Genomic DNA, 27679 nt, shown 5'->3' on the forward strand with positions numbered 1-27679 from the left:
GAGCTTTAACGTGGTGTAACTTGCATTAAATTCTTCTTTGGATTAATTCTGCACGATTTGAGTGATAATATCTTAGGGTATTTAAGAATCACGAAAAAAAAAAGAAAAGAAAAAAGAAACCCAAATTGAAGTTGTTCTATTTGTATGCGCAATTTGGAGGCTTTCAAATGCTTAGTTGTACAATATAAAAAATCATGCAAATGATTTGATTAGCTGTATTGCACAAAAAGTGAGAAGTTGGGATGCCTACTTCCCACCTAATTATTATTTTTATTTATCTCTCAGATTTTTTTGATTTTGTTTTTGGTACTAAGCACTGAAGAATAGCAAGAACAAAAAAATAACAGGAAAGAAGATAAGTTCATTTACTTTCCCCATTGTTTACACAAGACCATATAGGTTCATCGAACCATATGAAGCTAACTTTGCAAGGATAGCTTACAAGGATAGTTTACACAAGAAAATAATAGGTTCATAGAACCATACTGATCTCTTGAGTTCTTATTAGTGAAGCATGACAAGGCAGCATTTACAACAGCTTCTGCCTATCAAAATTTGTTGCATTTTAAAGGATAGCTTACAGAGTTGTATCATACAATAACAATGGTGCAAAGAATATAAAACAAGACTCAGAATGTCAAATTCAAATGAAGTTAGCTACCTGCCTCAGAGGCTCCAAAAGCCATGTGTTTTGCGTAGTCATTGGTTGTATGTTGTTTAGCATTGCCAATGATGGCATCATGGTGTTGTGCAATCCCTAAAGCATCTTTCAGGTTGACAGGGTTGGCACCATTGGATCTATTTCCAGCCAAATATTAAAGCTGCTATGCTGCACATTTTTAACATAAGGAAATTTCCTTCATTTATGTTTATTACCCAAATAAATGATGAGAAAACTCCACCCTATTGATGACCGGAAAACATCATCCTCTCTCTACATAGAACACATCTTTGTGTTCCTTGTAGAATTCTTGGAATATAAAGCAGATAACTTTTGTAACCAAATACCAAGAATATATTACCTATCTATATCTATTCCCTATCTATTCTGATTCAACTTAACCACCAAGCCAGAGTGACACTAATGTCATACCAAATAATATCCACTCAGAATTCGGACATATTGCTTCAAGACTAGGTGACTAGTGAAAAAGCCAGTCCAATAAGCATTTGCCCTGTCTGCATACCTTCTAGCAAGCATTGGACAAGCTTATTAATGGAAGTAAATTTCAATAAATTTTGCTTAGTCAACTATAATTAGAAGGAAAAACAGTAAAGCTTACGGGAAATAATCTTCAATTTTTACTGACCATAATCCATTTGCTGCATTTTTTTGCCTTGGTAAAGATAGGTGGTGTAGAATACGAGGCATTAACTTGATCAGTCTTGAGAAAATTAAACACACTTGTAGATGCATTACTAAAACTAAGTGAAGCATATTGAACAACTAATAAAGAGAAAGGTAGAAAAAAAAGAACGTTCTAAAGCTCCATTCCCATTTTGAAATTAATTAAATTACATACCAAGAAATGATAAATAACAAATTAACAATAAGAATAGAACTAAAGAAGCATAAGAAGAAGAAAATACCTCTAAACAAGTACATTATATGGTGACTAACTGAGTATCAAACAGAGAGTAAAAATAATCAAAATTAATTTAGAAGATGCATCACACTTGAAACTTGAAAGACACAATCTATAGGGATCAGGACAGGAAATCATAATATCTTTCAAACTACCAAGCTAAATGTTGTAATAATTAACATACCAAACTCACAAATAAGTTTACAGAACATGAGATGCCCCATAGTTTTAACACAGATTCTAAGAACACTTTAACCTCAAACATGCTATTAGAGAAAGGAGTGGTATAAATACGTGCAGAAATTATAGAGAATTAATTCCCAAATTAAACCCTCAATCTTTTTTGAGAGCCACTATCCAAATCATCTAGTAATGGACCTGATATCAAGAGTCATTATTTGTAAATCTAGTGCCATATTTGAGTTTTGAAAATTTGCTTTTCATGCAATATTATATCTAGCCGCCTTCCTGTTGAAGCATGTGATGTTAAAACATCCAACAAAGAGTCTTCTTCCTTCTCTAGACTTTGCAACAAAAGCGTGCCACTCCATTTGGTATCTCTCTTCCAAATTCCACCAGGGATTAAAATAATTTGTCAAGCCTTGATGGGCCGACCTCCTGTTATGAAGTCTGAGTTTACAAGCAACATTACAGCTAAGCTTTCTATCTAATAAGACAGCCTTAACTGGCATAGCACCGTGCAGTGAATGTCTGTGGACATCATGTGATTTTCCTGTTCAAATCCCTTTTTTTTTTTTAAAGTAAATACTTCATTAAAAAGCAAGGGTATGGAACCCATGTACATGGGAAGTACACAAGAGATATGCCAAAAACTATTAACAATAATTACAAAGATCAAGCGTCACAAGTAAATTAGAAATGGAAACTTGTCTTGAATATGATATCCACTTATGAGATCTAAATAATGGAAAATGCTTAGATTTTTGAAAGACAAAATATTAGCTATATTTAATAAATCCACTGTATTTCATTTTTATATTTTGTTCTTCCAGGAAAAACTTAGTTGTTTTTTATATATATATAAGGAACCAATATCATTATGGCCAAAAAGTAATAATAATAATAAGATCCAAAGGTAACAAAGTCACATTATAGGAGCCGTCCAACCCCCAATCGTGAATGTATTGTGTGGCAACATCTTTTCCAATCTACAATGAAAACAACCAACTCAAATTACACATGCACACCCACAATCAACTCAAATTACACACAAATTAGCCACAAACCAATAAACAGCCTAATAAGCTTTTTTCTAAAAAAAGTTCCCCAAAATTACACCAATAGACAACCATAATAACGCAATAAATTCAACAATAAAGAACTAAAGGCTCAACCCAAATGAAAAATATACAAATAGAAATTAAAACAACATTGGTATTTCTATAAACAATTATTGTGAATGTTGAAATTACATTGGGCACATTGAAAGTCAAATTAATGTGTAGTATCTCCCAACAAGTGGCCGTTATATATGTTACTTGACATTTGGTATGTTCCCTAGAATACAGCCGCAATGAGCAGGGAAACCGTAATCCTTACAGTAGTAAAACCATTGCTTAGAATCTCGTTCTATTTCACAGATATCATAGTAATATTCACCAGAGTCATCTTCAAGAGAATAACAACGAGTGAAGGGATGTTCATGTTGGTTGTACCATGTGGTTTGTGTTAGTGCAGCGCATTTGAAGTTAAGAACAAATTCACAAGTAGCACAATGAAATGCTCCAAACATTTCAGAATTACAACTACACCAATTTTGCTCATAATTTCTCAAGGAGAGGTAAAGACAATGCTCATGACATGCATGAGTAAGGGTGTCTGATAATAAAATACATAGAACATTGAAATTATAGTTGCATAACTGACAGTTGTACTTTAAGCCATTGCACCGTTGGTGGCAGACATTACAGAAAAAAGAAGCTTGTGGATAATTGAGGGTGAGAGGGTGTCTATCAAGTGGGTGCGGTTTTATTTTGGGTAATTTAGAACAAGATTTATGAAGAAAAAAGCTACACAGGGTACAACTGTAAAATGGAGAGAGAATGGATTGTACGCACCCGTTGCATTTTGTGTCATTCGAAATCTCTTCAGTAAGCTTCAAATCATGTTGGTGGCTAAAGTGTTTGATTTCTATGGCTATTTCAGTTCTGTCCTCCCCAACAGTGGTTTTTATGACTTTGCAAATTTTTGGGTCAAATGATTAATGGAGCTTCAGGTCTTCAGATTAGGGGTGTGCAAAAAACCGAGGAACCGAACAAACCGATTGAAACCGACCGAACCATTGCCAAAATTTCGGTTTGGTTTCGGTGCGGTTCGGTTTCAGTTTCATTTTTTAAAAACCGAAATTTTCGGTTTTGGTTTCGGTGCTGGATTTTTTACCCCGAAACCAACCGAACCGAACCGATATATATATATATATTTATTTACGTAACTTTAAAACATAACTCTTCAGTGGCTTAGTGGTATGCTCCTTAAGTTTTGGCTAGCAGTTCTAGAGATCGAGTCTTCGCGTGGGCGTGAGTGATTTTTTGCTATTTAATTTTTTAAAACCCTAGAACTATAGCATGATATAAATAACCCTACTTTCTTCTTCTCTTTCATTTCTTTCCAGCCGCCCCTACCCCTAATTTCTTCTTCTCTTTTCTTTTTTTCCAGCCGCCCCTATCCTTCTTAATTTCTTCTTCTCTTTTCTTTTTTTCCAGCCGCCCCTATCCTCCTTAATTTCTTCTTCTCTTTTCTTTTTTTCCAGCCGCCCCTATCCTCCCTATTTTCTTCTTCTCTTTTCTTTTCATCAGCCCTTCTCACGTCTACCTCAGCCTCCCCATTTTTTTCATTTCTTTTTGTTCTCTATGAGTCCCATGGACCATGGCCATGCCTTTCTCTTCTCTCTGAGTCACATCTCTATACAGAGAACGAAAAATCAATGGTAGGCTCAAGCATGGTGGTAGGCTCTTGCTATGGTGTGGTAAAGTTCAATTTTTTGTTTCAATCTATGTGTAAATTGTTGAACAAATATTGTTGGAAATTTTTCTTTCTTTGTCGTTCTGATTTGTTCAATAGCTCCCTCTCTGTTGCTCTATTTATTTGTTTTTTATATGTGATTAAAGTTAGGGTTTTGAAAATCTCAATAACCCTTTCTTTGAAAAACTGAAAACCGACCGAAACCGAAATACACCGAAACCGTTCGGATTCCAGCCATTTCGGTCGGTTTCGGTTGAGAATTTCACAAACCGAAATATTCAGTTTCGGTTGGCCATACCCATAAAAACCGACCGAAACCGAACCGAAACACCCCTACTTCAGATTTTGAATCGGTGGACTTCTCCTCTTTAAGTTCCTGCAAATTTATGTACTCCCTGTTAAAGGGGAGCATAGCACAATAGAGGTGGGCAAAAAAATCGCATCTTGAGCAATAGTAAAGCCAGTGTGTTTCCTCTTTTCGAACACAGAGTAGGCAAATTGGAGAGTCGGATTGATGGACTTCAAGGGAAGGAGTGAGGTCGAGAGGGTGGTTGTGACGGAAAGCTTTCAGTATGCATGGGCAAGCAGAATAACGTGAATGTATAACGAAATCGCATTGGACACAAAAATAGGGCAGATTGCCTTCTTTGCCACAGAAGTCGCAAGTGAACTTCGTCAGATACCAAATGCGGGTCAATTGGTGGTCATGGAATTTAGTTTCGATGGTGAGTGGAAAAGAAGAACATCTTATGTGAATGTTGAAGTTGCAACAGTAACAACAATTACTGTATTCAAAACTCTTTTCTCTACAGACGTTGCATTTGCTAAATCTACTATATTCTTCTTTGTTGCTATAATATTTATAAATGCCGAAAAGAATAAGAGGATGATCTGGGTGTGAGGGATGGTGCAACCCAAAGGGAAGTTCTACACATGATTTATGATGAATGTACCGCCCTCTGCGTTCTTTACAACGGTAGCTAGGACCAAATACTAGTTCGGAGCACCCATTACAAGGTCGTCCACTTCTTTTATCTTCGTTAAAGACCAACGGATGCTACCAATGCCACCAATGTTGAAGCTCCATCGTCTGGACAACATCAAACTTGGTTAGAAAATAATGACAATGCAAAACAAACTGAGAAAGAGAGAAGCACATGAGATGCTTGATTGAAGTCTGGTAGCATTTGTTTTCTGACTAATTATCATCAAGTCACAGACTCACATGGAATAATTAGTAAAGTTTTGTATAAAGAGTAGAGACCAATACCAAATAGACAATCTCGCACTTCTCCACTAAGCTTAGATGCTAATGCTCTCGTTGGCTGAGCTTGCTCAAATTTGATTTGGAAATCCAATTTCTAATGTCAGCTTGTGAGATTAGAGGTGTGAGGATCTAGATTCTAGAACACTATCTATTTTGAGTTTACGACTTGCTTAGTAGGGTGAATTTGGGCCTCAAAATGTGGGTGGTCCATCTAAAAGTTCTAAACCAATGTAAAGTGTGGAAGACAATGTTGAAAAGTTTTAAATATTGAGATAGATAAAAGTTCTTTAAAATGAGTATTAAAAAGAATTATGAAAAAAATTTCCAACTAAGATTATTAATAAAAGATAAAATGAATATTTAATATGTGCTTTGTATAAGTAATTCTTTAGATTACAAAATGAATGAGATTTTATTAGGGTCCTTATGTCGAATTCTTTACACTAAGATTAATGTTTCTTCCTCCTACATAATAGTAGATCATACTAATTAAAATTCTTGGTGAGGATCTACATTTATATGAGAGGAGAGATTGTTACTTTTGGAATATTAAAAAAATTTATACTTAACTCAAAGTTGGAATAAATTTCTTTCCAAATTATGAGGTTTACCAAATATTATTATGATCTGTCATTCTTTCTGAATATCGAAGCAATTAGGCTTTAGAAACTCATTAATTTATAAAGAGATCTTATAGTTTTTTGAATTATTAAATATATTAAAAAATAACCATATAGATTTAACAGTAGATCAAAACTGATTATTGTGAATTCTGCATGTGATTAACCTATAATAGATATTTAATAAAATGTGAATTCAAGAAAATAGTAATTAAAAAAAATTAACTAATTGATGTAATTTTTATGAGAGCAAGGTCAAATATAGCATGAACCAAACCCATTTAGCAATAATATATCTCACAAAAATAAATAATTCAAATACTAAATAAGCCAAAAATTTTACTTTATTTAACACCTATACAACAAAGTTTAAGCAATCAAATCAGCACATTATTTATGAAATGTAATAGAAAAACACTCAAGCATATAAATAAATTTGCAAAAACAACCATCATTACTTACTATAAGAATAATCCAATATTGACTTCATACTTAGGAAAGCTTCCAAGTTAGTCTCAATATCAATTTTGTCAAATGTATGTTCATGTGGAGGTCATCCATGACATCTATATATAGGCTTATTATGCCTTTGGCACATAAAAACATTCTCCAATACAAAAGAAAGAACATGAGAAGAAATTGGGCAAGGAATTTGATGCTTACTTGTTTAGATGTTTATACTTATTTTTCTCATTTTCTCTTATCCTTCTATTATTATTATTATTATCTTTTTGTGTGTTTCTTTTTTCCATTTTCTTTGTTTTTGAAAAACATAAACATTGAGGTCAAGAAAAGAAAAACACAAACATTAGATTGAGGTAAAAGATAAAAGGAAAGAAGATTGAAAAAAGAAAAAGAATAAAGACAAAAATACTCTAAAGAAATCAACTTCTTTATCTTTGCTTTGATTCTACTCAATCATTTTAAAAAATTGATTATTCCAAACTTGAATACTATCTTGTGTAACTTTCACTTCTTTATCTTTGCACTAATTCTACTCAATCATTTTAAAATATAAAATTCTACTCAAACATTTTTAAAGATTGATGATTCCAAACTTGAATGTTATCTTTAGCGTGACTTAATCATGTCAAAAATATTGATGATTTCAAGCTTGAATGTTATCTTTAGTGTGACATAATCATGTCAAACGTTGCAATTAATATCTGGTACCTCTAATAAGCATAAAATATCAATTAGTCCATTATATTCTAGTTTATCAACACCTATTGTAACCCTAGACAATGTTATACCACTAATAAAATTAAAATTTTGAAAATACCTAGTATTAGATTACATGTTATTAATGTTTTTAATATACATTGAACTCTGAACATTTTTATTAGAAACACCAGCTGGTGTCAATTGAACTATAACATTCTTCATGCAAAATTATGATTTAACTAGAAACATAAATGTTATATTTTCACAAATTTGATAGGAATGAATCCAACAAACCAAACTTGATAATTTTATATTTCCATGGATATGCTTTCAAGAATGAAAGACTCCACAAGCCAACTCTAAATATTTAAAAATTCAAGATTTACCTTTCACATTCCCTAAATTAGGTGGTGAATAGGTAGTTTCTCTCCAAGTGCAATGTAGAGTTTCAAGCTATGGTTATCAATATCACAACAGTTTTAGAAAATAATTCTTGTATGATCTAAGCTGCAAAGATATCTTGACTATTGGGAAAAAAAAAAAAAAAAAAAAAACCTTGCTTATTGTGACAACCAGTCACCAATTAGTCTAGCACTCAGTGCCACAATTTTATGGAGTTGATGTTTTAGAAATTATTTTGCTTATTCAAACATGGATTGGTGTTGTCGTACAGGCATGCAAAATTATTTTTTTGCTGAAAATGGATTCAATGATGCTTGAATTTCTTCAAGTGTTCTCCCCTTGGTCTCTGGTACCAACTTTGCCACAAACAAAACAGTTAAGCCACATATGCTTGAGAATGTGAAGAATGTTCCTGACAAAAGGTAAACATAAATTAAAAGCTAAAGTGATCATATTGCAGTTTGCATCCAATATTACAACAATATTGAGAGATAAGACTAGCTTGGCATTACCTGTTGAGCTCCAATCCATTAGAAAGTTAAAAGCATATGATACAATCCAAGAACCTAACCAGCTAACCAATGTAACAAGGCTTCCAGCTGAGCCCTTCATGTTTATGGGAAATATCTGAGAAATAATCAACTCTATTTCAGCCAACCATAGGCCTTCATGGCAATTATTTTGATAATAAAAGATGGTGTTTCAAGTATGATAGGAAAATCTACCTCTGACATTATAACCCAAGGAATTCCTCCCATGCCTAGTGAGAAAGATCCTGTGTACACCTGATTGCAGAACCAAACAGATAAATTCAACTTAACCAATCTTTAAACCACTAAGAATTTGGCTCAAACCAATAGGTAACATCAATTGGTGTACAATGTTGGTATTGTGACCCTTAAGCCAATTGCCCCATGAATATAGATTGAGAGCTGTAATAGATGACCAAAATCAGATCATAAAAAATCCACAACTTTATGCAAGACCTTCTGAAATGCTCATGCTTTCAAAGCAGCAAAAACTATTTCTAGATTGCTACTAATTGGTTAGAAACAATCAATGGTAATGGTATTAAACAACATTCATTTTATGAGCTTTTAAACTTAATAGGATTTCCACACTCAGAAGTACTCAAAGACCATGGATAAAATGAAGTTGGAGATAAAAGCAAAATAACATTTTTCACCGGCTGTTCTTTCTTTGGATGTTTTATAAGAAAAAAAAAAAAACTCTCCTTGGGATAATTGCAATACCAGTACACCAACAAGTGCTAAAATTGGCGTTGTCTTGGTCCATGTTTGAAGATCCTGCATAATTGAATATTTATTCTATTATGAAATATTCAACAAAACCGATGAAACTAGTTTTCAAGAAAAATAAATTTCTATAGAAAATACCTGCAAGAAGAATGACAATCCCACAAGCAAGCAACCTAAGCATGTTCCTGCTGCAGAAACCTGTGAATATAGTGAGATTCAAAATTATTTTCATTCAAGTCCATTACACAGTAGAGATTTCTTAACCTTCTTACCAATAGAAGTGGCCGCCTTCCAGATTTATCCATTAAAATTACCCCTAATGCCGTCATTGGAATCTGTACAAAATCATGTAAATCACTTAAAAAGCAGTAAGTAGAAGCAAATGTCGGAATTCAGCAAAGAGAGTCAAGAACCTGAACAATGACCATTGCTATGGTCCCAATACTACCCGAAAATCCTGTCATTGACAAAGTATTCCTCTATTCAACTTCCATTTCTTTTTAACTATAAGTAGCATTAAATAAGGGAAAAAAAATAAGAGAAAGAAAAAAGACAATTCTTTTTCTACCAGCTGTTATGAATATAGCACTTGCATAAAATGCAATTCCATTGACTCCTCCAAATTGTTGTAGTACCATCAGGCCAACTCCAACCTAACCCACTTTTATGTTAGCCAAAAAGATCAAACCTGTATAAAAAATTAAAAAACATGCTACAAAGATTATGATACAAAAGCTTACAATAAGTGAATGAGCATATTTCCATTGAAATAAGTCAAGAACTCTAGCTTCAGAAAGCCGTTGAAGGGTTTCTGTGTACTCCTATAAAATGATTCAAAAACCATGTCAATACTTGTTTCCAAGCAAAATTGTTGGAAAATATTCAAGACTATGTTGAAGTATGTAATTTTTCTAGTTAAAGAGGAAACAAAGAGTTATATTCTCATTGACATCTGAAGTCCAAACTTTACTCTAATCTCAGTAGCTTCTGGAGTGATATCCGCATTCTGCCCCCTAAGGTGTTGTAGAGCAGCTTCACACTCTTTCTTTCGACCAAATTTTGCCTAAAAAAAAAATCATATAAGCATGTCAGTCAATGCTTGAATTTGCTTTGCCACTTTATAGCATTTAGACATCTTAGTCAAATCACATGTACTGGGCTAAAAAGAAGAATAATGGAAAAGACAATGATTAGCAAAACTTTAACTCTTTGTTTGTTTGTTTTCTTTTTTCTTTTTCTTTTTATTTTCCTAGTTTTCAAATGCATTATCCAAAGAGCACCTTTTGTTAGAATATTTACATGTGAGTGGTATGGATAGTTGTAAGCTGTTTAGTTAAAAGTAGTGAAGTCTCACATTGGATAATAATGACAAAAGTGAGGGATTAAATATAACATAATTGAGCCTAAACGCATTGCCTCAAGCTTTTGGGCTAAGTGGTGTTGTGATATGTTATATTAACTCCTCAATTGGAGTCTTCCCAATGTGTTATCTTCCCAACACCTTCCAAAAAAATCTTCTAATAAAATTTTGAATAACTCACCAACCATCTTGGAGATTCTGGAATGAAGAATAGACCAAGAAGTTGTACTAGACATGGTATAGTTCCTGAATTTTAAAAAAAAAGCCTTCTTATGAAACTACCTTCAAATGACAAGAATACAGGACAAGAGCAGGGAAGCTTACCAATCAGAGCCAAAGTTCGCCAGTTCACAAAAGCTCCAATTAGATATGTTAACGATACCCCACAACAAATCATCAACTGTATGAGTGGAAATTAGTAGGTGAACAGGGTAATGACTAACACCATTTCCATATTCATAAGACTTTTGCCTTACCTGATGAACAGTTGTAAACCCTCCCCGAAGATTCTTAGGTGTTATTTCCGCTATATATATAGGTACCTAATTGCTATCAGGAACACAATTAATTTTACTGTTTACATGAAAGATAATTCATTGAAATTGCAATCTAACAACTTACCACATAGGAAAGGAGTCCCATCCCACAACCTACCAACAGTCTCCCAAGGTCAAGCCACCAAGCGCCCTTTCAACAAGCACCAAACATTTGACATTATGAAGTGAAGCTAAGATAACATATCTATTTACGACAAATTAATTCCTGAAACAATTTTGTGACAAAGTTGTTTCTGATGTTTGATCATCTAAACTTTAGTTTTATGTAAGAGCAACAACAAAATTGTGATGCTGCCTCAACGATTTCCATTATCCTTATGTAAACATCTTTTCATATAAAATGTAGGGGTTGTCATGCATGTAACATTAACATTGATGTTTGGAACCACAAAAAACAGAGAGATGGGATTTAAAACCTTTGAGAATGCTATGGCTAGCCACCCTGCCAGGCAGAATATCTCTGAAAAGCCCATTGTCTGCCTTGCAAAACAACCAACAAATTGAAAAACTGGTGAGCTGTGGAGTTTGAAGCTTTATAATACCACCAGCAATGATTCCAGGGTGAAGTACTTACACCTCTTCTACCTATGTAATCTGCTATTTGGCCACTCACTATTGCACCTATCATTGCTCCAATTGTCAATATTGAACCAAAAAGTGAGTACTGCAGTATAACCAAAAGATGTTAAGAAAATCATATACAAAATTTTATAAGGAAAGCCAAAGAATGCAACAAAATGGAGTTTGCATAAAACAACAAGATACAACATTTCACTTCATTTTGAAACCTCAAACAATGACTTCTCTATGAAGATCAGATCAGTATCTCCAAGTCATATAGTCCTTACTGCCAACTAAAATTATTCTCTGCATTCAAACTTTGAAATGTCATTCTGAATTAAAATTAAATGTTGTATTCCTTTTAATTTTATTTTACATTTCTCCAAATCATAGTTGAACTTAATTCTAATTTTCAGATCAAAAAAACACAAGCTAGGTGATGAACCGTGTCTGTGATATTGCCATGCGGACATGATTTTCCAAACTTAACCTTTCTTCTTTTTCCATGAAGTAGAGCTCAAAAGTGGTATCTTCACATGAAGATTTCTTGTCATAAATCATCATAATCCCAGAAAATAGAAGCATAAATACTGAAATTTATACAAAATTTAAATGAAATTAATATAGAAATGGAAAAATGGTTAAAATAATACAAATGTTATATTGATAGCAGAAGATGTTTCCAGAGCAAGATAGTTCAAGTGCTTAAAAGTGTTCTAAAGTGATTAAAAGTGTTCTAAAGTGATAATATCATTTGCCAAAAGTAAAAATGGACTTTATGGTTCTACACCCACCTCTGCCACAGTAAGACCCAGGTCATCCGTGATTCCAGACTGAGCAGGTGATGAATATCCCACCTACAAATCAATTATACACCATTTTCAGTTCAGTAGTCAGCATATCAAACGTCTAGGCATCCCACATAGAGATACCCATCCCATTTATTGTCTTATTCAGTTATTCTCTCCAATGTTACAAAAACACTCCCTGCAAGCCATTGACAAATCTATACCTCAATCATTTAGATGCATTTCTATGTAAAATCCCTACAAAAATTTGGCGTTCAACTAAAATATTTTCTATCATGGCCTAGTAGCATAGAAAACATTGTGACTCTTCAAACTGTAGTGAAGATTCAGAAATTTATAATTCTTCATAGAATTTGAGTTCTCTACAGATTTGCAAAATTTGGCACTCATTATAAACACATCAAAATCTTTGCAGACAATATCCCTGGACCAAGGACCATGTGGACTAAAGAGAGTGTGGACCATTCCATGCTAAAGTAAAATTTCACTTACAGCTGTGCCAAAAACATAGGAACCAGAGACAGCAACCAAAGTGCTAAGCACAACCACACCTGTGGCTGAGGAAGATCCACTGTGACTCTCACCACCATCATCACAACCAGTAGTGTTGGCACAAGCATGGTCACCACTACTAGCACCACTGCCATATAGTTGATGGTGTTCTTCTTTGGCAACTAGAGGAGTTGATAGCTCTCCTTCTTCAATGCTTTCTCTGCCCATATCTTTGGATGGCAAAGAAATGGTATGTACAGTATGAATTAAAACTTCAATTTGTGTTTCAAGCACAAAGAGAGATGAAGGCAAGAAGAAGAGGGCGGCTTCTGAGTTTGAAGGATAGAGATATTGAGTTAGAGAGAGTGGAGATGAAGTGTTTAGGACCCACGTGGAGTTCATCATTGGACACTTTTGTCCGTTTTTATTTAATTGTATTCTTGGATGTGATGCTATCTTTGTCCTTGTCCTCTTTATTACAGATGGAAATAAAAGTGCCAGTATTTCCATCACGCGTAGGTGCTTGAATAAAAAATTAAAAAAAAAAATTGAAGGATTGTTTTTTTTTTTTTTTTTGGGTTAAATTCAAGAAACCTCCCCTGAGGTTTGAGGAAATGCCAAACACGTCCAACAGCTGTTGAAAATGACCAATTTGCTCCTAAAAAGCAGACGGCGTGTACTGCCGTTACTTTCTTCTTCGCGCCATAACATAAATGCGTCTCTCTGAAAGCTCAAACCAGTCCGAAAGATATACAAAAAACATGTATTTTGAGAAAGATTACAGTAAGAAAAAAAAATCACTAAGCCAGTACCCATTATTCAAATCAAAACCATACATTTTCAAATCAAAGCCATACATTCTCATTTGGAAAAATAAACATTTACATTACATCCCAAAAACAAGAATCCTCCCTCCATCAAACCAAGATCAACCCAATTAGAAGCAGTATCACACAAGGCAATCAAACATAGATCACCTCAACCAACCAATCAACCATCCAACATCTCACCTCAAATAGATCCGTTTACGTCACACCTCAAACCACATCCAAAAAAATAAAATAAAATTCAAAACAAAACCCAGACCCATTGGTGAGCATCGTGTGACCCAGCAACCGTCGGCCACCACGGCACCACCCATCACTACCCACCCATCTTCCTCAAACCCAAACCGTTCCAACCATCAAACATCACACCTCAGACCCAAACAAAACCCAAATCAAAAAAAAAAAAATTTTAAATACCCATACCGACAACGGCAGCTCCACCAAACTGACCTTGCAACCGCCGTCTCCACTCATCGTGACCCAGCAATCGCCATCTACAATTCATCATGATTCGCAACCCAACCACAAAGCTTTTAACGGCGGAGTATAGTGTGAGATTTGTGGTTAAACCGGCTTTGAAACCATTCCGGTGGAGGCGTTGTTGGTCCCGAGTCTGAAATTTCAGACTTGAGCTTGAAAGAGAGATATTTTTTGACGTGAAGAAAAAGAGAGAGAGATTTTGTGGGCGTGAAGGAGAGAGATTTTCTGGGCGTGATTTGTGAAGAAGAGAGAGAAATTACAGAATATTGTGCCCGTTTGGATCCGCGTTTCCACAGGTGCGCTTGCGTTTTTTTTTTTTTTTTTTAAATCCAGCGCTGGTGCACTGTTCATGTCTCATGAACAGTGCACGAAGACTTATAAAAAAAATAAACAGTATTTTTTTACTCATTAAAAAATTATTTTGCTACAGTATTTTTAATTTTCAGCAATAAGTTCTATCTAAATAGACTCTATAGTTTGATATATGAGGCTTAAATGGCGTTACACACCGTCTACTTTTTAGGAGCAAATTGGTCATTTTCAACAACCGGTAGACGTGTTTGGTATTTCCTCAAACCTTGGGGAAGGTTTTTAGAATTTATCCTTTTTTTTCTTTTTTCTTTTTTCTTTTTAATTTTTTGGTCTAATTGGAAAGCCCATTGAATGCCTAATAGGATTATAAATAAACCAAACAGTTCATAAACAGTTTGAACTTGGCTCGATAAAAAGTTCGTTTATGTTTATTTATTTATAAATAAACTAAGTTTAAATTTTAATTTTAAGCTTGTTTAATAAACAAGCCAAGCCCAAGTAAAAAATATTGTTCATGAATAAGCTCATGGACACCAAGACTTGATATAAAAGTAACAAAACCAGTTAAGCCTAAGTTTATTTATGAGTTTGGTAATAAAATTGATATGAGCTTGACAAGTTTACTCATATTCTTCTAAAATTTTAATTAATTATAAGTTGAGACTACTCATCCAAACTAAATAGGCTAGATAATAAACTTGATATAGGCTTGATAATATACTTGTATCCAATCTCAAACTCAATAGCATGATATTGAGCAATGAGCTTGAGTTTAGGCTTGATATTGAGCTCGAGCTTGGCTTGACTAATGAATCAAGTCAAGCCAAGCCGAGCTCAAGCTTTTATACTTTTTATAGAGCTCAAGCTTGAGTATTATTTATAGACTCATATCAAGCTCAAAAGCTTGAACATTCTACTTTTGCTGTCGAGCCATGCTTGAACAGTTACTATTCGACAAAACTCGGCTCATTTAATATCCTATTCCTAGAGCTTTAGTCAGCATCCATATTATACATTTAACTTTAGCACTCCCTGAATTGCTCTACTCCAAATTTGCAATTGAGGCAGCCTGTCTAGCGTCTAGCCTTTGTTGCTACCCCTAACTCATGAGATGGCTTTGAAAAAGTCCCATTACAACTTATTACATGAACCTTAAAATGCTCACTGTTGGGTTAAATTGCAACATGAACATATTCAAATATTGATTTAGTGATTGAATTCACTTTTTCCAATCTCTTTTGACTTAGAGTTGCTTTATAAGGTGTGGTTTCTAACTGATTGTGTTATCTCTTGGAGTTATCAACCTTTTAAAATTAAAATTTTGAAATCAAGTTTTTGGGATAAATGATAATTTATGAAAAACTTATTACACTATTTCCAGTTTATAAGTTTAATAGAAAGCAACCAAGTTATATTACAAAATTAGCAAGTTGCTACACTCTGGTGGTCTTTTGTGATATTCTTAAATTTTGGATGGTTAGCCTTTCTTCTAAGTGGTTTTCTGAAGCAAATAGCTTCAGAATGGCAACTTAACTATTGTCAATGTGCTTGGAAAATTGTGTTTCCTGAATTATCAATTGCAGTCCTTTTTTTTTTTTTTCGTAAGCTATAAAACTATTGAATCAGTTAGCGAATAATTTGATATCATGCATCATGAAAATAACAGAAACAAAATTTGATGATAATAGGATGTTTACAATAACCTTAATAGACGTGTGCATAAATTTCACAATACTTGATGATGAAAAGATGATCTTCCACACCAAATAAATAAGCTGATTTCTCCCAAAATGTTTCCAATAACATTTTTCTTTGCCATGAAAAAAATGTTAAGCGGTTTATTGGGTAGAATAGGTAACTGAACCGAGGATCGTGATGCATGAGATAACCCCACAACTGAACATACTTAAACAATATATATTCACATGTGGAAGTTTGTTTTATAGGGTTTTTAGATTTCAATTGAACTAAGATGAACAAATTTTCTTATGTCTTAAGGGTTTGAGTTTTTGCGTTGAGGATTGGTAAATGATGCATGAATTTCTTCCAGTGCTTGCTTCTTGGTCTCTGGTACCAGCTTTGCAATAAATACAACAGCTAAACCATATATGACTGAGAATATGAAAAATGTTCCTGAAGTATCATAGCCAAAAAAAATCATGATTAGTTACCACAGAGAAACCGTGAAATTGGAAAGTAAAAGTGAAGATGTATGGTGGGCGGGATGCTACTTATGAGTTACCTGCTAAACTCCATGCTATCATAAACTTGAAGACGTATACAACAATCCAAGCGAAGGACCAGTGTGTTGAAGTCACTAGGCTTCCAGCTGTACCCTTGATGTTTATAGGATATATCTGAAATAAAATCATCCTTCAAAGTTCAATCTTATGGATAATCTTGCTTGTCCTGTGAAACTCATACTTCTATACTTCTATACTATCATGAAAAGGGAATTCCAAGTTATTTTTTTGCCCCCCCCTTTTGTGTCATTTTTCTAAATGGCCACAAGTACCCAATTTATAGTTACATCTTGTGTGGTTTAGTACTACAGAAAAGAAAAAGGATAGAAGGAATCAAACTGACTGTGAGTTCTATAAATTTATAATCCTTGCAAATTCTTTCTTACTTAACATGTTATTTCATAATCCACTTCGAGGAATGTTGCTATTTGAGAGAGCCTAATGCTGTCACAAATAGTTAAAGCCATTTTTCTTGTTCAATATGTAGTGATTATTGTGAGCAACTTTGTACGTGCAGAAGGCTATTAAATTTTTTGAGTTCAGAGTTCAATAAGTTACATACCTCTGACATTATAACCCAGGGTAATCCTGCCATGCCTATTGCTTGAGCCATACTAAATACCTGCACAAATTGTTAATTGGTCAAATAAATACATGTCATCTGATCTACCAGTACATGACAACTTGGCTAATAATTAAAGAAAAAGATCAATGAACACTTCCCTGTGGCTTCTATGGATTAGGTGGAAAACAAACCTAAGAAATTGCTTATTTTCCTCTGCTAATAGGTGATAAGAGGGATTCAAGTCCAAGAAGACTACAACTTGAATCCATTGTCATCCAACATAAGCTTAGAACTTAGAATATGCTAAAGCATTTTAAATCCCCACAAATATTCTAGTTGGCACTTGTAAGTAAATGAGGAAAAATGTAAGAAGTTCAACAGAGTTTTTTTCAGTTCTTTTCTTGATAAGGGGAACAATTGTCCTGCAGAATATTGTATTACCGATAAACCAATTAGCACCAAAATGGGAGTGAGCTCCTTCAACAGGCTAAGGTCCTGCGCATAACAAATTTAAGTTTGTTACTATTGAATATGGAAAACAAAAGCATGAAATAAGAAGTGTCTACATATGGTTTTGGTAGAAACCCGAAAGATGTATGACAAGCCTACAAGGAAGCAACTCAAGCTTAGTCCACTGGCAGAAACCTGAAAACATTGGCAAACTTGATAATCAATAACTGTTGAACTGTAAGGCAAACTTAAAGAGAAATATTATTTGCCATTATCACCATTAGAAGTGGCTGCCTTCCTAAATTATCTGACAAGAGTACACTGATAATGTTGGCTGGAATCTGCACAAAATATGTACACGTTTGGGAAATGTATCAAGAAGAATTCCACATTCATTTAAGCTAGAGTGAGTCAAGTACCTGGATAATAGCCATAGTTGTAGTCCCAATGCTACTTGAAAATCCTATATAGACCAGAGAGTTGTAGCGTTCACAGTTATTCAAAAAATATAGGACCACTAGTTATATAAAAATAGTTCCTTGTTTTACCAGCTTCTGTAAATAAATAGCTTGCATAGTAGGCAACTGCACTGCTGCCTCCAAGTTGATCAAGCAATATCAGCCCAAGTCCGGCCTAAACCAATTTTAAAAAACACTTCACAATAACACAAGCAATTTATGGAAAAGAGGCCACAATAAGAGACACTCACTGTGAGTGAAGAGACATATCTACTATGGAAAAAATGTAGTTTTCCAGTCTCTGAAAATTGTTGACATATTTTTGTATAATCCTGTCAAAAGCGCATGTATCATTCTTTAATTTTGTTGTCAAGAAAAATAAAATTGTCAAAATAATAATAAATGAAAAAAAAATTTCCTCTAATTGAGGTTACATAACAGTGACTCTACTATAAAAACTTGAATTGGAAACATTACTTTTATATCAGCTGCTTCTTGAGAAATATCAGCATTCTTTCCCCTAAGAAGCTGTAGAGAAGCTTCAAACTCTTCATGCTTACCAACGTTTGCCTGTATTATTTCAGCAATGCAATGAATGGATGCTTACTTGTCATTTGTAGAGTAAACACAACGCACGTGATTTAGTAGTCTTAAAGAGACTTTGTTGCAAAGCATGCTTTTGGAAAAGCCAAGAACAACAGGATTTAGATTGGCAATATCTGTTGACAATGTAAAATAATTGAACAACCCCCGGGAGTAGATTCAATGGCTTATAAACACATAAGGTGACATTACTACTAACCAAAGTGGGATAAGTAACAAAGAGCAAAAGTATTTGAACACACACTCACCCACACCAAGATAGAGTGTCGGTAAATTGTTGAAAAACGATTCAAAGCTGAAGCTACTAAAAGAAGTGAAAACAAGGATACCTCGCCTGATAGTCACTCAAGTGAGACTCCAGGGTTGCCTGTAGCATGCTTGAGCAAGTCATTAAACAAGTTCACATCTTGCCTGACCCTCACTGTCATAGATTTTGTTTCCTCTATTTTGGATCAAGATTCTGATCCTGTTCCTAAACCTTACTCATTAGGTACTTAATGCTACTACTTTTATTACTGGAGAGCAGTCATATCATAGAAAAATATTAGAGCCTTTCCACAGATTCAAATCCTTAACTCTGTTCCATCTAGTTTTTGATTTTGCACCTTCATGGTCTATCATTTATAAAGAGCCTCGTAAAAACAAGTACTCTATTGAAATCATAGAATATATAGCCGTGCGTCAGTGCATGCAGTGTGCTCTCGGAGTTCTATGAAGTGGACATGTCATTCATGAAGGTGTCCATGTAGAGGAAGTCCAGAAGTTTTGGAGGCTAGTCGATCACAAGGTGTTGTGTGTAGATGTCTAGTCATTCTTCTATAGTGAATTGCTTTGTTAGGGCATGTTGCCCCAAAGTGTTTTTTTTTTTTTTCATTGGAGATGTACACCATCAGTTCTCCACTTCGTTTTCCAATTTTTATGTTCTCTATTTATTGATGTACTTATAATGTGCTTAATTTGATAATTGTTGTCATTTGCAATGCGTGAGAAAATATAATATAATTATTTTATAAGAATATAATGTAAAATTTGGAATTTAAATAATGCATGTATTGTTTAAAAATATTTTTATATTTATATATATATATATATATATGAAAAACATGATTTAATAAAAATATTTTACTTACATAATTTTAATACTGTTCTATATAAATGAAGAAGATGTTATTAAATATACCATAGTTATTGGTTGACTAATTTGAGTATATCCAAGTATATTAAAAAAATGTATATCCTATTCCATGGAACTCATGTAACAAGTTACATTATGTTTAAATTATTATATAAGTTTAGAATTGTAGCATTTTTTTTCTCTTTCCAAATATAAGTATAATGTCTATAGTATTGAAACTTGAATTTTAAGTTATCTTTTGAATATTTATCATTTTTATTTTTAGGGCTTATATTTCTAATTTCTAATGTCTTTTTTGTTTGTATTTTTTAGCCATAAACTAAAGAGTTTGATACAAATAAAATAAAATTTTATACTTTTCAACCCAAAAATCATGAAAATTATGAATTTTTAGCCCAAAACTAGAAAGGTAATCTACTCAAAGAATCAATTTAAGACCCAATTAGTCCAAAATAGACTGAAAGAGATTACATTGGACTAAGTGGACTGAATGAATTGAAGTGGACCAATTGGACCAAATGGATCAAATAGATTGAAATAGACCGACATGGACCGAGTGAACTGAAGTGGACCAAATTGAACCAAAGTAGATCAAAACTGATTGAATGGACCATAATGTGACTCAAAAGAAGTGTGGAAACAATAAATGCTACGCTATAGTTTTTGAATATTATATAGATTAATTGGGGTCAAATTAGAAATTTGATATATATTAATGCTCACATGATTTTTATTTTTATTACTCAATTAAAACACCACATAGAGAAGTCTCATCAAGATAATTAGACTGACCAGCCACCTAGGTGACTTTGCAATGAAGAATACTACCGCAACTTTTACTACACATGGAATAGCACCTGAAAATAAAAATCAGTGTGAATCAATGCTATCCCTTTTATTTTTCTTAATAATTTTAATAAAATTAATTCAGTGAAGGAAGCAACAAGAAATTTACCAATTACAGCTAGGATGCGCCAGGAAATGTTACTTCCAATGAAATACATTAGTTGAAAGCCGCAAGTTATCATCAACTGCACATATGACAAAACGTAGGTATTGTGAACAATGAGTTGGCTATACAATTTAAGGCCATGATGATCTTATTATACCTGAGTAGCTGATGTAAATTTTCCCCTAAGATTCTTGGGTGTGATTTCTGATATGTATACAGGTACCTGCTTGGTAATAAGAATTTGATTATTATTTTTAGACTATGTTACTAATGTTAGTTGGTATATAAAATTATCAATTATGAAATGCTAGTACAAGAAAACTTACCACATATAAACTGATGCTAGTCCCAAATCCCAATAACAGGCTTCCGAGATCAAGCAACCAAGCATTCTACAACAAGCATTGAATTCTATTATATATTGAATGAAACCCAGGAGGGACAAAATATGTATAAAGTAATTCTGATAGCTTGCTTCACACTTATTTTTAATTTCTTTTTATAATCTTCACTTAATGAAAATTCTGGGAACATTCTTTCAATAAAAATTACTAAAAGTTTTACCACAATAGTTTGCAGTGTCCTACTTTGGGCGTTTTTTTGGAAGTACAAGTAAGCAAGGAAATGGCCATGTAATTCAATGAATAGAGATTAGAAATTAAAGTTACTCAGACTGCATTCTTCTAAAACTTAGTTGGAAGGTATAAAAAAGCAAAAACAAAAACCTGTGCTAATGCTATTGCAAGCCACCCTGCAATCCGGAATATTTCAGAGAACCACATTGCCTGTTTTTGATACGCAAAAAGAAATTGAGAGGAACCAAAAGATGTTAGTCAGGTTTTTAATTTTGAAACTTTATCTTCAACAGCAAAATCGTCATTAAATAAAAGACAAGCATTGGATCCACCTAGCTACACAATTGGGATATAATTAGGAAAAATATATAAAATGTCTCCCATTGTGCAGTCATAAGCCAATGAGCCTTTAGTTATATATCAGGAAAAAAAAGTTTTTATACAAAATTTTATAATATTTTCACAATAAATTTTAGTATAAGCCCACTATAAGTTAAAATAAAGAACAAAGTTTAGCTACAAAATTTAAGGATGTGTGCAAAATCGACAAATCAAAAAAACCGGCCAAAACTGGCCGAACCATTGCTGAAATAACAGTTCGGTTTTGATTTGGTTTGGTGTCGGTTTTCATTTTTTAAAACCAAACTTTTCTGTTTCGGTTTCAGTGGCAGGTTTGTATGCATCAAACTGGCCGAAACCGAACCAAAACATATTATAATAAATTTTATATTAAATATATAATATATGTTTTATAAATATTTAGGCCTCCAGTTAGTGTATACATATTTGGGCCTCTGGCCTTCTTATTTTATTTTTAGACATTTGGGCCTTTTTTTTTATATGATCCAGACTTTTCATTTTATCATTAGATTAACTAACTATAATGAAACTAATTACTAATTAGATATTTAGTTAAACTAATTAAACTATAAAAACAAAAGTTAGAAAACCCTACCCTGTATACCCCACACGTTTCACTCTCACTCTCACATTCAGCCCCACAGTCCCTCTCACAGTTTTGCCAAATCTACCTTTGTCGCTGCCTCCACATGCCAGCTTAATCATTGACTTCTCGTGATGACCTTGTCCCTTTTGAAAATCTTGATAAGCCTTTTTTTTTTTTTTTTTTTTTTGTATTTTGTATTTTGTATTTTGGGTTTTGTTTAATATTGAATTAATGATATTTTTATGAGAAAAAACTAATATCCTAGTAGTAACGACGTAAGATATATGTTTACTTTTTCAATTTTTCTATGCAAACAAAGTTAGGTTTTTGAAAAAAACCCATGTGCTTGGCTGTTTGTGCTAGTTGGTTTCTTTATTTAAAATTAAATTTTTAAATATTATTATAGGTCATGTGCTTGTTGACTTCTGATATATAAAGTTGGCTGCTTTTTTATTTATTTATTTGTTGTTGGAATATTTGTTTATTGTTGTTGACATGTTGTGAAGTGTGAATTTGTGACTGTGATGTTGAGTTGTAATTTTCTTATTGATGTTAGAGTTTTGAAAAAAAAATTTGGAAAAAAAAAATTAAAGGCCCAACTAGCCCAAACCCAAGACACCAAACTAAAAACCGACCAAAACTGAAATAGAACCAAAGCCATTTGATTTCCAATTATTTCAGTCAGTTTCGATTGAGAATTTTACAAGTCACAAATTTTAGTTTCAGTTGGCCAACACTAAGAAAACCAACCAAACCAAACCAATTACACCCCTAACAAAATTAGCTGTAGCATAAGGTTATAACCTTGTTTTAATATCTTTTTATTGGAGGTGAATTTCAACAAATCCACCAGTTGATTACATCTTCTTCTTATATCCTTCATGCTTGTAAAATTTCTAAAAATTTAAACATTGATAGCTATGTCATCAATAAATTGTTTAAATTGTAAGTTTTTGAAATTTAAAATTATGCATAAAATGTTAGCTTATAGAATATATAATAAATAATATCTGATTTGACCCAAAATTTGACATGTGTATTAAGAGCATAAAGAACATGCAATTCAACGGTTAGATTTTCAAAATATATAGTAATGTTTATTTGATTGAGTAAGATTATAGCCTTAAACTACAACCAATTTTGTAACTAAACTTTGTCTTAAAATAAAATAAAATAAGAAAATTGCATACGGACACTAAAATGTCAAAATAATAATATTTTAAAAATATTGTGAGATTTAGTTGTGAAAAGCAAAGATAAACTAACATTTTTCCGACCGATATAATCTGCTATCAATCCATTTACTATTCCGCCAATCACTCCTCCTATTGTCATCATCGAACTGAAAAATGAATACTGCATAGTCAAATGAATATAATTGTTATCAATGGATAAGAGAATTGATGGAAACATAGCACACCTACTTACAATTGGTAAAATCTAAGAGTAATACTAGAAATACAAACTATTTTACAACATTTTTACAAAATGTTGATGTGGCTAACCTATTGTTGGTTTTTATCTAGACCCACCAATAATATCACTTGTTCATTTACCAATAATCACTCATGACATCAGCATTTTGTAAAATTTTTTATAAAATAGTTTGTATCTCTAGCAATATTATTCAAAATCTAAAACACAATACAAATATTTGAAGTAGACATAAATAGATATTTTCGTTTATGCAACATGTGTAGCATTACTGTATATTAGATTATTCAAACACAAATACATAGGTATGTATAGATGTATACTATACAGACATGCCTAGTTACGTATAATGATAAAAATATTTAGAATAACTTTTAGACTTTAGCTATGTGTATACAAATTATACACACACATGGATTGAGTTCTATTTGATAATCTTATCATTTTTTTTAAACTTACGATAGAATTTCAATCTATGACACTCACTCCATAATGATTACTGTTATCATCAATTTAAAACGTACCAATCAATATTTAGTTTAGGTGGAAATTGAATATCAATTCTCTTTCTTGACAACAAGAGACTTTACTAGTTAACCTAACAGTAACCCATAATAATCTTACTATTTAATTACACACGCATGTTTGATCTTGTATTATTTAACTTTTTTAATTATTTATTTATAAAATTTTGTTTTTATATTTAAAATATATAAAAATTGAACTATAAATCTTTTAAATTTTTGGATAATTTGATAGTTACAATGAAAGATGAGAAATTAGATTCTAGATGTCTTAGTTAGAAATATCAGGAGGTGCTAATCAATTGAGATACAAGAGTACTCTTAGCGAAATATAAACATTTTAGAAATAAGAAAGTTCATAATTTTAATTATCTTGATATTTTTTGCAATTATAAAACTTGTATATAATTCATAAACTCATCAAGATATTTATCTAGCAAAAAATATTTAAATAATAAAATATTTTAATGCATGGTTATATATGAATATATATTCCAATTTTTATGGTTCAAGTGCAGAGATATCTTAAATAGAAATATATCTAAGACAACGTTTTACTTTAACCTACTGTAGACATTTTGGGAAAATTATTCAACATCCGAGAGCAATGATCCTTCTTATAGCATAATTAATGGTAGGTTCTAGCTTGAATTTAATGAAAGTGATCTATAATTATGTGAGAAAATGAATTATTAATTATTCCTATCAAATGATTAGTCAATATTTTGGAAAAATTATAAAATACTTCAGAATTACAATAAATGAGTTGAGTAGTGGGCCATTATGAATTTAATTTGTTAGACCTACTATTATATTTATATGAAAAGGAGGACAGGAGGAGTACAACTTTATTGTGTTTACGAAGTATTTTATAATGCCCAACATTCTGGGTGTATAATTAAAGAAAATGTCTGTCAGTTTTCTTCGAAAAGTATACAATATTTCAGAAATACAATAATGTTTTACTTACTCCTCTCATAGAAATGACAAGTTTATTAGTTGAATTCATTATTATAAGAATAGATAGAGTGTGTTATTATTGTACTCTCAAAATATTGTATAATACTCATTTTTAATTGGAATTCCAAAAAAATGAGTTGAATTTGAGAAAATCATACATTCAAATTTTACCATTTTAGTAAATGTACATAGATAAGTAGAAATTACAAAAAATATTAAAGGAAAAAAACTAGTACTTACGGAGGTATCAGAGAGACTCAAATCTTCGACGATCCCAGATTTAGCAGGTGAAGAAAAACCTGTCTGCACAATGCATATAATACATTTGTACAATGTTTAATCCATACAACATATTACACTTTGGCACTGCCATGAACAATCTCTTCAATTCACGAAAATGATAGTATATTTCAAATACACCTAACTGGTTAGTTAGCATCCTTCATAGAACTTTGTTATGTATACAACATATACAATAAAATACTATTTGATAAGAGTTAAGCATAAAAGTTGTGTAAACTTTCTTACAACGCTTGACTTTGAACCCAAAAGAAACAACCCATGAAATGATGACCGTATAGTAGAAATTCGTGTATTTCTTTGATATATATAGCTTACATGCAGTCATGCCATTTGGTTATGCAGTGGTACTTACAGCACACCCAGAACCGAGGGAACCACAGAGGGCGACCAAGGTGCTGAGCACAACAACAAGCGTGACTGATGAGGAACCGCTTGATTGCAAGTCATCATCAGTAGTAGTAGTATTACTACCATTAGTATACGTAGTGTTTGTTTCAGTAGTAGTAGTAGTATTACTACCGTTAGTAGTAGTGTTTGCTTCAACAGGTGAAGGCCTTCTCAATAGCGGTGCTTGCATGCTTTTTCTCTCCATGTCCTATTTTTAATGGAAGATAGGTAGTTTTTGGAGAAGAAGATGAGATATAGGTATTTATAAAGCTAGAGAGAGAGAGAGAGAGAGAGAGAGAGAGAGAGAGAGTCAATGACAATAATGACGTCCATGTAGTCGCTCCTTTTTTGTTTTGTTTGGTTTTGCTTTGTTTGTGTAGTGGTTACTACTTAGTTAGGAAGGTCGATCTATATGTTATTCAAAAACGTAAAGAGCGGAGATAGCTCCCAAAGTGCTGAGCACAACCACAATTGAGGCCAAAGAAGAAATGGTACAAGTTAGTTAGGGAGCTCTCTCTCTCTCTCTCTCTGTGACCAGAAAATTTGTGTTTTAATAATCACAATACATGCAATAAATAAATATCTTATTGTTTTTTAAATGTAATATGAGTATCATATCATTTGAAGCATTCCAAGCTCTATTCTTTATGATGAAGGATTATTATGAATGTGGAAATTTCGACTTGAATTCCACTTCACCTAACTAGAATAAGATAGAGAAATCAAATAGGCATCATCATAACGTTGAATATGCAATAAAAGCATTTTGTTTCCTTAGAGTATGTTTGGTTGGAGGTGAAATAGGGATGATGAAAAATAATTGAAAGAAAATAAGTTTTGATGTTGTTTGGTAAGGAGAGAAATAATGGAAATTTTGTAGTGGAGTCTAGACATTTTCTTCCCTGACTCATCAAAAACTTATCTCTCCAAATTAAAAAGAAAACAGGAATGAAAACTCCTGCTCCAAAGCAATGACTATGCCTCCAAATTTTAATGCTGCCTACGCATCTCACCTACTCCACGCAACACGTCTAGTTTTCTTTTCATTTAAAATAAAATAAAAATAAAAAAAAACATGTCCAGACGAATGCAAAATGGTCTTTGAACCAGATTCTGTTTTGTTGCCAAGTTTTTTTTTTCCCCACCCAGCAGCATGTCCAGATTATATATATATATATATATATATATATATATATATATATATATATATATATATAAGATTATATTATCTATAATAATAAAGAAAAATAATATAATTGTATATGTATGATGTGTTAATTTTTATATTATTTAATAAGTACATTTTAAATAAACTACATTTTTATACCCTCAATTTTCTTCTTAACCAAACAAAAGAATTTTTCATCACTCTCATTTTCCACCCTTCCAACTAATACACAGGAGAGAAAATTAAATCTTTTCTATCCTCTTACTTTTTCATCATTCTAACAATTTTCTATCTTCCT

The 27679-nt window shown here is 32.6% G+C and overlaps 2 protein-coding genes across 4 annotated transcripts; both read right to left on the reverse strand.

The window, feature by feature from the left end:
- Window positions 1-7899: 7899 nt before the first annotated feature.
- On the reverse strand, window positions 7900-13437 carry LOC142629400 (sugar transporter ERD6-like 5). 2 transcript variants are annotated; one of them, XM_075803379.1, is made up of 18 exons: window positions 13060-13437; window positions 12553-12615; window positions 11772-11861; window positions 11614-11673; window positions 11262-11327; window positions 11117-11182; window positions 10965-11040; window positions 10822-10886; window positions 10251-10343; window positions 10021-10101; window positions 9849-9933; window positions 9694-9737; window positions 9553-9615; window positions 9419-9478; window positions 9275-9328; window positions 8747-8806; window positions 8534-8648; window positions 7900-8433 (listed from the first exon to the last, which is right to left on the reverse strand). In XM_075803379.1, the coding sequence occupies exons 1-18, from the start codon at window positions 13285-13287 to the stop codon at window positions 8303-8305; spliced, it is 1500 nt and encodes a 499-aa protein (XP_075659494.1). In that variant the 5' UTR covers window positions 13288-13437; the 3' UTR covers window positions 7900-8302. The 2 variants fall into 2 exon arrangements, with proteins under 2 accessions (XP_075659494.1, XP_075659493.1); XM_075803378.1 differs by having other exon boundaries at window positions 7900-8648.
- Window positions 13438-16433: 2996 nt separating this feature from the next.
- Window positions 16434-26411, reverse strand: LOC142629401 (sugar transporter ERD6-like 5). 2 transcript variants are annotated; one of them, XM_075803381.1, is made up of 18 exons: window positions 26179-26411; window positions 25764-25826; window positions 23872-23961; window positions 21810-21869; window positions 21411-21476; window positions 21242-21307; window positions 21088-21163; window positions 20925-20989; window positions 18872-18964; window positions 18646-18726; window positions 18485-18569; window positions 18356-18399; window positions 18215-18277; window positions 18072-18131; window positions 17928-17981; window positions 17484-17543; window positions 16921-17014; window positions 16434-16811 (listed from the first exon to the last, which is right to left on the reverse strand). In XM_075803381.1, exons 1-18 carry the CDS (start codon window positions 26401-26403, stop codon window positions 16672-16674), a joined length of 1485 nt encoding a protein of 494 aa, XP_075659496.1. In that variant the 5' UTR covers window positions 26404-26411; the 3' UTR covers window positions 16434-16671. The 2 variants fall into 2 exon arrangements, with proteins under 2 accessions (XP_075659496.1, XP_075659495.1); XM_075803380.1 differs by having other exon boundaries at window positions 16921-17035.
- Window positions 26412-27679: the final 1268 nt, after the last annotated feature.

Source organism: Castanea sativa, chromosome 3, assembly GCF_040712315.1.
Source record: "Castanea sativa cultivar Marrone di Chiusa Pesio chromosome 3, ASM4071231v1".
In the NCBI taxonomy this organism is placed as follows: domain Eukaryota; kingdom Viridiplantae; phylum Streptophyta; class Magnoliopsida; order Fagales; family Fagaceae; genus Castanea; species Castanea sativa.